Source organism: Capricornis sumatraensis, chromosome 23 (assembly GCF_032405125.1).
Source record: "Capricornis sumatraensis isolate serow.1 chromosome 23, serow.2, whole genome shotgun sequence".
In the NCBI taxonomy this organism is placed as follows: Eukaryota; Metazoa; Chordata; class Mammalia; order Artiodactyla; family Bovidae; genus Capricornis; species Capricornis sumatraensis.
In genome coordinates this window covers 18,178,567-18,192,613 of record NC_091091.1, presented here as the reverse complement: position 1 = coordinate 18,192,613, position 14,047 = coordinate 18,178,567, and the positions used below count along the sequence as shown (strand labels likewise).

Sequence of the window (14,047 nt, the reverse complement as noted above, 5' to 3'; positions counted from 1 at the left end):
TTAGCATAGTCCGTTGATCTCCACAGACAAGGACGAGTGCGCCAAGGACAACGGCGGCTGCCAGCACGAGTGTGTCAACACCTTTGGGAGCTACCTGTGCAGATGCAGGAATGGCTACCGGCTCCATGAGAACGGGCAGGACTGCAAAGAGGGTGAGGCTGGACCGTGGCCGGGGTCAAGGGTAGGGGGTCACCTTGGCTGCCCGAGTATACCCATGCTCAAGAGCCAGGGGCGCTTCTTCCCCGGTTGGCCAAGCCCGGAAATGAGGCTCAGCCTGCCTTCCCTTCTCCCAGCCTCCTGCTCATGAGTGATTTCCCCCAGGGTCGTCACTCCTTCAGGGGGCTTGTAGGGGCCCTCAAGTGCTCTTCTACACTTATTATTGCAAAGAAGTTAAACCCCAGGTTCCAGAATCAGACCCCCAAAGTTTAAATCTTGGCTCCGCCACCTACTAGCTGTGTGACCTTGGGCGAATGACTTAACCTCTCTGAGCCTCAGTTTCCTCTTCTGTTTAAAAAAGACTAAACATACCTCCTTCTTAAAGTTTTTGTGAGGGTTAAATGAGAGCATGCTTAGCAAGTATTTCATATAGGCTGACACATAGCAAGCGCTTGAAATGTCAATAGATATCAGCTATCTCTGTTGTAATCTTATCTACCATGCATGAGTCTAGTGAAACGGATTGGGGAAGACTTTGTTCCCTACTCCATTTGCTCCTGAGAGTCCTTCAGAGCCAGATGACTTTTGATGTCCAGTCACTCTGTGAAAGGCCTTCCCTGTGTTCCCACTCCACCCTGAAAAGGGTGTTTGAGCATCTAGATAAACACACAAGCCTGCTGGCCTTGGCCCCACCACAAAGCCCTGCACACACAGAAGGGAAGGGAAGAGGTGAAGACTTCACGCCCCACCTGGGACAAGCCCTTCAGACTTAGGGGATTCGGGCTGGCCAGGGCCTCCCTGGAAAATGAGCTAAATAAAGAATTAAAGAATGAGCTCAGACGTCTTCCGAAGCCCACCCTCAAGGCCAGCGTTCTGACCTGGACACAGCCAGTCACAGGTTGGGTTGAAAGGTGGGCTGGAAGAACTTGGAAGGAACTGTCATTCTGAAGCTTAAAAAAACTAAAAAACAACAACAACAACCTTCGTCTAGCTCCTGTGGTGCAGGGGAGGCCAGGAAGATTATAAAGTCAGCTAAGGTTCCATCTGGTGAACGGGATGGGTCCCCATTGGGGGGTGGGTGTCCAGGAGCAGACACCCCATGTCTGAACTGTTGCCCTGTTGGCACCTGTTCTCTTCATGCCAGAGCAGAGGCAGCGAGGAGGTGGAAGCTCCACACAGCTGCCCCCAACCCTGACCTGCCCTCAACTGCCCCCCTCCAGCTGCCTCAGCCTGAAGCACCACCCCCAGAAACACACCTCCCCACAACCTGCAGCCTAGGAGCAGCAGCGGTACCTCCTCGGGGTCCTCTCCTTCCTAATCAGCAATAGCAAAGGCAATCCTGGCTCCACCCCTGACCAACAGGTTGCTTGCCTTCTCTCAGCTTATCTTTTCAATTAGAAGGTGGACAGGATTAAATGAGAGGATGCAATCAAAGTGCTTACCGCAGCGCTCAACTCAGAGGGAGACACATTCTAGCTATTGGCCAAAACGCCACTTACTGAGCAAGTCGTGGCACCACTCTTTGCAAATAGCACGGTAACCAGGGCAACATCTGTAGCCTCCAATTGAAACTACTTTGGAAACTAAAAGAAGGCATGGTGATGGAGACCTTTGTTAGCACTCGCTGCGCCTTTCACATGCATTATCTCATTTAATCCATGCACTCACCCCCCTCCAAAGATTGGCACTCCTTTTACAAACAAGGACACCAAGGCTTACAGAAGCTCCCAAAGTCCCCCAGCGCGTACGCAGTGGAACCAGGACTTGAGATGAGGCCCATCTGACCCCAGGGCCTGTGGTCTTAACCAACTGTACCATATTTCCAAGGACAACTGCAAAGCAAATAGCAATAGTTGGAAAGATGACCTGACTCCAGGAAGGCAGCAAAGAAAAACCCATCAGCAGATTTCTGAGCCGGGGAACCCTTGATTCAGGCCAGCCTCTGCCCCCATGTTCAATGACCATGTGACAAGAGCTCAGGGAGGGGACTCTTCCAGAACACCTCTTCTGCTGCCCACCAGTGAGCTACCTCTCTCTCTCACTCTGTCTCTCTCTGCCTGTCCCCAGCCGGCTGTGTACACAAGATCAGCAGTGCAGAGGGGTCCCTGGTGAGCCCCAACTGGCCTGACAAATACCCGAGCCGGAGGGAGTGCACCTGGAACATCTCTTCAACCGCGGGTCACAGGGTGAAACTCGTGAGTTATTTTCAAAGTCTATGAACAACACAGATTTCAGTATCAGACTGACATGGGTCTGGGTCTCTGCTCTGCCTCTTCCCAGCTCCGAAACCTGGTGATGTTAATCAACATTTCCAGGACTCAGTTTTGTGTTCCGGAAAATGGGGCTGCTAGTAAAACCTACCTCAAGTAGCCTTTGTGCAGATTCAAAAAGAGGATGTACCTGAAGCCATCAGCACAGGGTGGTGGGTGAGCAACACTGTGTAAACAGCACCTGTTCATGGTGGTGTCACTCTGAACTGGCACCCTTTACACAGACTTGAAGTGTTGCTTGTGATTCCATTGTTTGCAGTTATAACATTTTACCAAATGATACATTCTCAAGATATAAAAAAAATATAGTCAGTCAGAGGGTTGGAAAGTGAAAACCAAATTATGCTCACTCTAGAAATTACTTTTCTGAACATTTTTTGGTGAACTCTTCCAGAAATTTATGTTTGTATGCAAAAGTACTCTATTATTCATATTCCTCTACAACTTACATTTTTCCCATTAACTAAGAGTTGGACATGGCTGAGCAACTAAGCACTTAGCACCTCACTGTTGTTAGCTAATTAACAATAGGAGATTAAGTTATGTATGCTAATTCTCTCTTGCATTAAACGTATATATCTTCCAAGCCTTTCTTTGAGCTTCCCTGGTGGCTCAGATGGTAAAGAGTCTGCCTGCAATGCAGGAGACTGGGTTTGATCCTTGGGTTGGGAAGATCCCTTGGAGAAGAGAATGGCAACCCACTCCAGTATTCTCGCCTAGAGAATTCCATGAATAGAGCAGCCTGGTAGGCTACAGTCCATGGGGTTGGCAAGAATCAGACACAGCTGAGCGACTAATACGCTAGTCCTATCCGTGCATATGATTGTGGTAGTCTGTATACTATGCTCGGTTATTGCAAAAGAGAAATGAGTTTTTCCTACAAGTCTTGCTTCTCAGCCACCAGGGACTCCCAGATCCTGGAGTGTAAGACAAACCTTCTTGCTTTCTGGAGAAACTGTATTCCAGCAGACAAACAGTTTTTAAACGGGTCATTCTAACTCTGGAGATTGCTAAACTCTTCAGAATATACATGGATGTCCCCTTGAATTATGCTAAACTCTTCAAATATATATGGATGTCCCCTTGAAACATATGTGGATGTCCCCTTGAATTATGGACCGCTTGGATTAACATATATGAGTGTCCCCTTGAATTATGGACCTTATCTCCAGGGAGAAGGAGAGATAACATAGGAGAAGGTGATGATAGACAATCACCTGTTTACTTACGTGGGTGTTTATTGGCAAGAGCAGTGAGGAGGACAGGTGGGTGAATGTGCTCCCAAGTTGGGCGGCAGGTCCTGGTGTCTCCCTGTGCCAGGCCTGCAGCACCGGGGGTAAAGGCAGGCTCCCTGACCAAGGGTGCTCATGTGGGCACCTCCTATGCGTGGCTGTCTCTGTAGTAAGCACTTTCATTTGCTCTCCGGGGTCAGTCAGAAGCCTTGAATCTGGGCGAGGGCGAATTAAAGCGAGGGCATTGGAGAAAGGCTGCCATCTGCTGGAGGATGTTCGTCATGGCAACAGGAATCTCTGAAGCGGCGGGGGAATGGCGGCCCCCGGGGTTGGGAACGCGCAATATGCCCTCTTGGAACCGGTGCTTCGGTGGAAGGGTCACAAGATTTCAGTAACTGCCCGCAAAGTCTTTTCCTGTTCTGTGCAGTGCTGAAGAACTAAAGCAACCGACCACAGTGGCCAGAGTGAGCCCCGACCTCCAGTTTATCTGAGGCTCATACATACGCGCTAGTTCTTAAATATTTCCTTGGGAAGTGGATCGTGGGTATTAATCACGCTCTATCACGTTTTGCTGCCACAGAGTGTGAGCTGAATGCTTACCAGGAAGCTAGTGTCTGACTGCATGGGGACAGCCACAGGGCATCCCATGAACTTTGGGGAGCTCGGTGGCCCGCCATCCACCTCCCATTGCCCTGCCTGCCCTGTTACCACCGGCCTCCCTTTCTTTCTCCTGCCCACATCCCTATGCCCACTCTCTGGCCCCACCTCCCTGTCTGTAAGTGTGAAGAATCTTTCCCATTTCAAGTGTGTTTAACATCCTTACAAAAGCCAGTGGCCCTCTGTTTCTCCCTCTCTACCTCCATCCCTGACCTGTTGCCCCAGCTCCCTTCATGCGAACTGAGACTCCTTCCCAACCCCTCCTGGTAAGGTTCTCTCTCCCTCTCTGTCATTTGGTCCAGGTCTTCATTTAAAGTGTCCCCTCTCACCTTGTCCCATGCCCCTGATAGCCATGGGCAGGCCATCAGCCAGTCCTCTGCCCAGAGCCTGAGAAGTCCTACGTGTGGAGCTGCAGAGCCTGGCGTACAGCCTGAAGTTATGAGGTTGCCCTGGCCTGCTTTGGGGGACAGACTGGGGGGGACAAGAAGAAGAGAGGCAGTACAGGCTAGTGATGGTTCGAGTGTGGTCTGGAGTCAGGCTGCCTGGGAATCAAGTTCAGCCCCATCCTCTAGCTGTGTGAGCGTGGGCAGATCCCTTAACTTCCCTAAGCCTCATTTTTCCCTCTGCACACTGGGGATAATCATAGCCCTTCCCTGACAGCATCATCAGAATTAAGTAACAAAATGCAGGGGTCTGCATGGAAAGAAAACACTCAACTCAGGCCAGCCTCTCTAGTCATGAGCACGTGGAGCAGCGTGCACTTCATAAAGCGCCGTTCACGTCATCTGCGCTCAGGGGGCTGCACGGTGCAGTGCAGAAGTTGAGGGCTGGGGCTCCTGACCTCCTGGTCCTGGCCCAGCTCTGCCAGTGGGTGACCCCTGGGCAAGTTATGCGACAGCTCTGTGCCTCAGTTTCCTCATCTGTAAAGTGGTGGTTATCACGGCAGATGCCTCACAAGGGCGTGAGGACTACTGCTCACAAAACACTGAGAACAGTGCCTGGCTCAGAGGAAGCACCTTGGTCTCATGTTAAGCAACAGAGACGCCGTGAGACCCGACAGAAGCACAGACACCAACACGCGCCGACAGTCTCTGACCCCGGCTGTCTTATCCGCCCAGGGGTCATGGTGGCAGTAGCTCACAGGGTTGCTCTGGAGACCAAAAGAGGCCAGGTGGTGGCCCTCACCACAAGCGTGACCATCATCGCGATGGGTGCCACGCCCCCCGCACAGCTGGCTGGGCAGACGCGTGTCCTTGTGTCCCCAGAGAGGGGGCCTGCACCCACCCCGGCTGAAAGGACCTGGCCTCACTCGCTGCTCTTTCACCCCCAGACGTTTAATGAATTCGAGATCGAGCAGCACCAGGAATGTGCCTACGACCATCTGGAACTGTACGACGGGCCTGACAGCCAGGCCCCCATCCTCGGCCGTTTCTGCGGCAGCAAGAAGCCGGACCCCGTGGTGGCCTCGGGCAGCAGCCTGTTTCTCCGGTTTTATTCGGACGCCTCGGTGCAGAGGAGAGGATTCCAGGCTGTGCACAGCACAGGTGCGTGGGCTGGGGCCCTGGCCTTCAGCTAATCCCCATGTGGACCTGAGATAGATGAGTGATGAAGGCAGGGAAAGGACCACCTTTAATTCTGATTATTGTGGGGACGGGAGTTGTGCAATGATGTGTCCCTTTTAAAATGAAACATGAACAGCCATGGGGGAGGGTTGTTTTACTGTTTTGACAACCTATTAAGTGAGCAACCCTTTTTTGGTGCCAAACTTCTTACATCTCTTCCTTTCTTCCTCCTGCCCTCCTTTTAAACTTTTATTTGTAATTTTGCTGTTTTGTGAAGCCCTGGGTCTGGGTGCTGAATGGTGGAAAGAAGTCCTCTGTACCCCTCCAAGAAGCAGTTCCAAAAAAACGAGAAGTGTTTCTGTCTCCCGTTATTTTTCTCACTTGAAATAAACAGCCTTAATCAGACCTTTGGAGGAAAATGTTTATGCTTATAACTTACATTATTTACCGTGCTAAACAGAAGAAAGTCAGTAAGAACATTGGCGCTGCTCTTTAGCCACTTAAAGGATACAGCCTGGGACTTGTTGTTCAGTCGCTAAGTTGTGTCCGACTCTTGGCGACTCCTCTTTGCAGCACGACAGGCTTCCCTGTCCTTCACCATCTCTGGGAGCTTGCTCAAACTCATGTCCATGGAGTCGGTGATGCCATCCAACCATCTCATCCTCTGTCACCCCCTTCTCCTGCCCTCATACCGCCTGGGACTAGAATCCATGAAGCAACCTTGACTTTCTGATCCTCGCCCTCTGACAAAGCAGCATCAGTGAGGCTCACTCAGAGCCTGCGATCATGATCATGATCTCTGTGAGGTTTTCTGATCCCTTTAACAGCCCCTCCTCCCAGTTTTCTCCTCGAGCCAGAAAATATGAATCAGATGAGACAAAGCAACAGCCAGCATCTTCGAAGCCTGGCTGACCCTGGCCGCGAACTCCCCAATGTTCACGGCTGCATCACCACTTCCCTGGTGACGTTCAAAAGCCACTGACTAGTGACTTCACCCTCTTGTCCCTGCAGACTGAGTGTGGGTGCTCAGGGTGGGTCAGGGTCCTGCAGGAAACAGGGGCACACTCAGGTGGAGTCATTATTTGAGAAGCTACTGAGGGACTGTTTACAGAGGGGTGGACAGGACGTGGGGACTCCACAGGGGCTGTGCAGCAACCATGGCTGAGATGCAAGGCTGTCACTCCCATCGGTCTCAATGACAGAGGCAGGGGATCCGTTCCTGAAGCCTAGAGACAAAAGCAGGCGAGCAGAGGGCCCCCAAACAGGAGCTGTGACTTGCAGTCAAAGGACACAGCCTGTGGTGACCAGGCAAGGAGGGGCCTGGGACTAGTGCCCTGACCTCTTCTTCCCTGATCTGCTAGCGCTGGCTGTGGCCGGATCAGGGAGCCATGGGGCTCGTCCATGTAGACCCAGAGGTCTGCCCCCAGGGGCCAGGGCAGGTGGGAAGAGGAGAGGAGATCTGGCAGGATGGGTGGGAGGCATCCTACCTGGCTCAGCCCTCATTTCATTGCCAGCCACATCTCAAGAATTTGAAATTTTCCAAAGACAGCTCAGACCTGGAAGAAAATCTAAGCCAGAGCACACTCGGGGCTGAGGGTTGGCAGTCGGACAGGACTGGGGCCAGGCTGGATGTGGAGCTCCAGCTGGGTGAGGGACAGCAGGGGGGCGGGGAAGGGGGGCAGGGGACCTCAGGGCAAGGTGAACGTTACCGCACAGTGTGGAAGCCACGCCATGGGGAGGAGGCATGGAGCACACTGAGAGCTGCAGTGGGGGGATTTACCTGCAAAATTCCATTGCTGTCTAATGGCCCATCACTCTCAGGTACATATTTTTATCATGGGTTATGTAGGATGGGCTCAGGCCAACCAGAGTTACCATCCTAGTAAAAAAACAGCTAAAGCTACAGAATACAAGTCCAAAGTTTGAGGCATAGCTCACCTGTAACACCCACAGAGGGTTTTTGAAAGCTAGCCTGTGGTCAGGCTCTCAAATGCTGGTGCTGCTGCTGCTGCTTAGCCGCATCCAACTCTTCGGGACCCCATGGGCTGTAGCGCACCAGGTTCCTCTGTCCATGGTGATTCTCCAGGCAGGAACACTGGAGAAGGTTGCCCTCCTCCACCGTCTGGACCATCAGGGAAGCCCAGCGGTACTGGAGTGGGTAGACTACCCCTTCTCCAGGGGATGGGGATCTTCCAGGAATTGACCCAGGAATCCAACCGGGGTCTCCTGCTTTGGGGGCAGGTACTTCACCAGCGAAACTATCAGGGAAGCCCAGATGCAGGTGCAATCCAGATCTATTCTGAGGTTTCAGGTTTGAGCCCTCCCCAGCAGTTTTGAACCCACTCCAGTGTTCTTGCCTGGAGAATCCCAGGGACAGCGCGCGGAGCTTGGTGGGCTGCCGTCTATGGGGTCGCACAGAGTCGGACACGACTGAAGTGATTTAGCAGCAGCAGCAGCACTTTTGATGCGCTTTTGGCGCCCTCTGCTGGCAAAAATAACAGATTACGGTGAGTCTGTCGGCAGGAGTGAGCCCTTTTCAGATGCTTCCAGACAACAAAGTGGTAAAGATCCAAGCACATCCTGGCGACCAGTAGGGCAAACCATCCCTTGGCCCCATATATCCATAACTGGAGAGAAGGAAAGGCTTTTATCATGGCATCTCTGGTGTTCCCCGAGGCTCCCTGTAGCCCAATCTGGGAACATCGGTCCTGGTGTGTATGTAAGGGCTAATTTGGATTCCCCAGCGAACCCTGGAAACTCCTGGATCTCTTTTAGTTCTCTGTAAAATGGGGTTTTTTGGAGGAGGAAATGGCAACCCACTCCAGTATTCTTGCCTGGAAAATTCCATGGACAGAGGAACCTGACAGGCTACAGTCCATGGGTTGCAAAGTCGGACTGACTAACAAAATGGGGCGATGAAACTTGCCTGGCCTTTCGCACAGAGCAAACACTAGGCTTTGTAGAGAAAACGGGCCTGTACAGAGGGTGTGAAGAGAGAAGGGGTTGCTGGGGGAGCGGTGCGCGGCGCGGAGCGTGTTCTCTCTGTGCCGAGGGGGCATCGCGCTTCTCTCTCTGCTCCAGAGTGTGGGGGCAGACTGAACGCCGAAGTGCAGAGCAAAGAGCTCTATTCCCATGCCCAGTTTGGGGACAACAACTACCCGAGCCAGGCCCGCTGCGACTGGGTGATCGTGGCGGAGGACGGCTACGGCGTGGAGCTGATCTTCCGCACGTTTGAGGTCGAGGAGGAAGCTGACTGCGGCTACGACTACATGGAGGCGTTCGACGGCTACGACAGCACGGCGCCCAGGCTCGGCCGCTTCTGCGGCTCCGGGGTGAGTCCTGGGGATGCTGGGATGGTGGTGGGCGGTCACCGCGAGGACCCAGAGCATGAACTGAGCGGTCAGACACACGCGGGTCACAGCCCTGGCGGCCAGCTGCTTAGGGGACCAGCCAGGAGGCCCGTCCTGCTGGAGCAAAGAGGGAAACCCGGAGGGTAGCTGGAGAGGAGGTTGGGAGGTAACGGGGACCAGGTCAGGAAAGCCTGATGCAGAGGCCAGCTGGGGAAGAGAGTCTTCCTTTTAGGGCTGCCTTTTTGCAGACTGGGCTTCCCTGGTAGCTCAGCTGGTAAAGAATCCGCGTGTAGTGCAGGAGACCCCGGTTTGATTCCTGGGCGGGAAGGATCCCCTGGAGAAGAGATAGGTTACCCATTCCAGTATTCTGGTGGCTCAGCTACCCACTCCAGTATTCTGGCCTGGAGAATTTCATGGATTGTATAGTCCATGGGGTCACAAAGAGTCCGATGCAACTTTCACTTTTGCAGAGGGTTTGTCCCCCCACACCCCCATTTTTATTTAGCCTTCAGGCCTCTTTTTAAAAAATATATATTTTAATTATCCTCTCGTGTATTCCATGTATTCCCAGTTCTCTCTCCCAGTAGAAACCAAATGCTTATACAAATTACAAATCACTTTTAACTATAAACATTAGTTATGTTCAAGGTCATTATGATTGTTTTCATTATCATCTTCTTCCTGGGCCACCTTCTCAGGACAGGGCAGGCCTGTTTTCATCACTGTTTCCCCAGCACCTGCCATAGGGCTGGCACTGAGCTCACTCTCAGTGAGGGCGTAGACCAGTTCAGGGTCCTGGTCCTCCATCTGCGTCACGCTGCCCACATGGGGCTCCCAGCTCTGTCTTCTCCTTCACCTGCAGAGCTGATCACGCAAGCCTCTTTGCAACTGGCCGAACTTACAGTAAATCATTTTGGAGTCACTAGTGCATGTGGTAAACAGAACCTCAAACTGGTCTTTGTATGGATCTTTGAATAATTTCCCTTCATCTTCTCTCACCCTCCAAAAAAGAAAGGACGACACAGTGTGGCTTAGCTGATGCAGTGCCTTTGAGAGGTAAAGGCTTTCAAACTGTGGGGTCCACATGCGGAGGAGAACTTTGAAGGGTCCTGAGCAGTGAAATATACAGGAAGCCCAGTTTGGTTCCATTAGAATCTGGCAGATGGCAGCCTGGGATCCTGGCTCCCTTTCACCTACCACCTGGTGAAACCTTTCTGTCAAACGTAGCAACTCCATCCCATGTTTTGTCCTTGGACGAGGCAGAGGCCTCAACAATGGTCTTTGTCTTAGATCTCCTGGGAGAACATCACAGCGGTGGCCCTAGTGCTGGGTGATTCATGATATACACTTTATAGTCAGAAGACCTGAGGTTGGGGACTATTGAGCTGTGAACTAGATTTTCAACTAGATTTTCAAGCATAGAATGGAGATAGTGCCTGCCTTATAAAGCAGCTGTAACTTTACATGAGATGAAATCAGTCTGTGTGTGTGTTAGTCACTCAGTCATGTCCAACTCTTTGCTACCCATGGACTGTAGCCCGCCAGGCTCCTCTGTCCATGGGATTCTCCAGGCAAGAATACAGTAGTGGGTTGCCATTCCCTTCTCCAGGGGATCTTGGAGGGATCAAACCCAGGTCTCCTGCATTGCAGGAGATTCCTTACCATCTGAGCCACCACGGAAGCCCTGGAATTAAGTGCTTAGGTGCACTTAATCAACCGATGCACTTAACATTAATAGATTCTATAAGAGCTGTGCGCTTAGAATTGTCTTTAGAAAAGGAGAGCTGGGGCGGGGGGTGGGGGTGCTCTTGGGAGCAGAATTTGAAAAGCTTTTCTTTGAAAACACAGCTTGTTTTGATGCCCTACAGCGTCTCTCCTGTGTCTTTGTTTCATCCTCCTTATTTTAATACTCCAACCACAGCCAACTGCCTTAAAGTCCCCCTGGTTTTCCTTTCTCCCCACCTCAGCCATTGGAAGAAATCTACTCTGCAGGGGATTCTCTGATGATTCGATTCCACACTGATGACACCATTAACAAGAAAGGCTTTCATGCCCGGTATACCAGTACCAAGTTCCAGGATGCCCTACACATGAAGAAATAATGTTGTTCTTGAAAAACAGGAACTGAGAATGTTTTTATAACAATAGCACCTTGTGAATCTGCCCTAAAGCAGTGTACAGTATTATTCTCAAACAAAAACTCAAAATCTAGCCTTGGAAGTGTGTGTATCTGATGAATTTGCCCAGAACAAGGAGGGGAGAAGGTATTTCTTTGATTCCGGCCTTGGTGTTACCAATCATGCAGTTTTAAAGATTAATATTTGATGTCACTGGCTATTTAAGCTTTGCCTGTTTGTCTCCTTGCCCTTTGCTCCTATGAGGCAGAAGCCTACCCTTAGGTGGCTCTGTTTCTGGATGTGCTTCCATAGGTGCAAGGCAGGCTGACCGTGTCTTGGAGACTCGGGGCATCTTCTATCAGCGCTAGGCAATGAGGATAAAAGACTGGCCATGGCTCACGTGTTCCTCACAGCTTTGGCTGGAGACATTAACTCTCTGCCAGGGACACGTCACCCAAGAAGCCCAAGAATATGGGCGTTGGGACTAAAACAGTCATCGCAGTAAGCATCAAAGAGAGGAAGCTGGTGTCTGAGGATCACTGTCACATAGCAAGGAGACCCCCAACTTGTCCTCTGTGTCTTCAGCTCTCCTTGCCCGTGCTGGGTTTTCCCCATCCTTAATTGCATTAAGGGTCCAAGGCATCTGCTGTGACTTCAGCAGAACAGTTGCTGGTGAGAGTCCCTAGTCTTCCAAAAAGAAGACATCCTGACTTGTCCTCCTGCCCTTGCTGACTTGGAGAAGACTCCACGTGGCCTTGGGATTTCATGGGCCAATAATCTCTTTCTCCAGCTTTGGAGGCCCTTGCTGTGGTTGACTTTCACTCTTGACAACCAATTCAAACTGTATTTGCAAAACGTGCAAAGACATCTTATGGGGGACCATTCAGGTCCCTCATGAACATCACTGAAAACTGGTTAATTATAAGTTATGTAAGAATCAACACTTTGTGGAACAAGTCTACCTGTGACTAACTTCCTGAAACTGGTTGGGTTAAAGAGTGCATTGGTGACTTACTCAGACTAACTAGCTTTCAGTCACCAACTTTCAATTAGAATTCATCATATTTGGCATTCGCTTTGGAGAAGTGGAGAGGATGTTGTTTACATAATTTTAGAACCTCCAGGTGTACTTTAAACAGTGAGGTAGTTTTGAATGGCATTTCATTAAGGCATCTATGGGCATTATGAGCTAAAAGCTGTGGTATGTTAGCTTTAAAAAAGAGTATTTATGTTGGAATAATTTTAAAATAATGTTTACATAGCCGTAAGTCCTGTGTGGTTGGTATTGAACACAGGATCGCACACAAGAAGGTTTTTGGTGAGAGTTGAAATTGCTCCCAAGCACCAGAATTCTTTGGGGATGAATCAACATCATTTGAAACAAAATATTTGCAAAACATTTAAAGGTGATATTTTTGAAAATCAGAATATGGCCCCAGAGGACTATGTCTAGTTAAACAGATTGCTGGGAGTTAAAATAAAAAGACATTAAAAAATAAGAATACAAAGAAAGGTAGAAAAAAATGCATGGGAATATTTTTTCCTTAAAACAGAAAAAAATCAAAGTATTATTATTAATAATAATATATGTCTGTATATATGTATGTATGTAAAGGATTAACTGTCAGAGCCTTAATCAGTGCCGTGTGATAAACGCTGACCCACAGGCTTGACTAATAGGCCCTCCTGGACCAGCCTCGTGTTCTTGGGTTTACTTTCACCAAGCCTCTCTTGGCCTTTCTTGGCCCTGGAGGGAAGTTCAACCTACATTCTTATATTGTGATCTTTCACAGCCCCTGTCCCGGAATTTCTTTGATTCAGCACATGGAACAGCTTGTTGTGTGGTTCAGGTCTTACCCGCCTCATAGGGTGGATTCCATTTCTCTGATGTTTTGTTTGGGGGCTTTTATTTTGTCCCATCTGATCTTCAAAGTTGACACCGAAATCAGGATTAAGAAGGTGGCTGTGAAGGGCCTCTTCCCGAGGACTTGAAAATTCTGTAGTTTCAGCCTTTAGAAGTCTGAATACGATTGATGAATTCCCTGGAAAAGTGAGAGGGAGTCAGAAACAGAGCCAGCTCTGCCTCTGTCTTTGCTGCTCTCGTGAAACAATGGTACTTGTTTTTCTCTCTCTAGTATGATTTTCAAAAACACACAGCTTCAACCATTATCAACCTGTGGCCAACTGGAAACAATGAGACGCTTATGAAAACCTTTCTTTAGGCCTTCTGTGAGTGATGTATTCTCAGAAAAGACAAGCTCTGATTCAGCTGGGGCTGGCCAGACAGCTCCCCTGGAAGCTCAGACTCACGGGACATATACACAGCGCAGGTTCTGCAAAGAACTGAACAGATGGCTTCACGAGAGAAAGTCCACTCAGCAGAAAGACCCAGGCCCCTGCCTTGGCTCTTCCAAATGCTCCGTGACCTTTCTGTACACATCCCACGGGACGTTACCCCTGCCTGCTTTGTCCTTGGGGCTGTTGCAAAGCTCCAAGCAGGCTGACTTCAGCTCAGAGAATTCTCTTGATGACCTGGTGAAACTTTTGGGGTCCAGGTCTTCAGCCTGGTCCAATTCTACTGTCATCTGGTCTAGCAAATGCTAGAACCTGGATCCCAGGGCAGGGTGAGGATCTGAAATTAACTTCAGCCTGTGGAACTTCTCCAACCAGAGAAGGAGGCTGTGCATTGATTCACCATTAGAC

The 14,047-nt window shown here is 50.3% G+C and overlaps 1 protein-coding gene across 1 annotated transcript in view; it reads left to right on the top strand.

The window, feature by feature from the left end:
- The window catches only part of TLL2 (tolloid like 2), a 141,089-nt gene extending 129,760 nt beyond the window's left edge, over positions 1 to 11,329 (top strand). The window contains exons 17-21 of the mRNA XM_068961545.1: positions 27 to 152; positions 2,224 to 2,351; positions 5,646 to 5,859; positions 8,959 to 9,209; positions 11,195 to 11,329. Of these exons, the coding sequence (XP_068817646.1) occupies positions 27 to 152; positions 2,224 to 2,351; positions 5,646 to 5,859; positions 8,959 to 9,209; positions 11,195 to 11,329 (854 nt within the window). The remainder of the gene's footprint in view (positions 1 to 26; positions 153 to 2,223; positions 2,352 to 5,645; positions 5,860 to 8,958; positions 9,210 to 11,194) is intronic.
- The last annotated feature ends 2,718 nt before the right edge of the window (positions 11,330 to 14,047 follow it).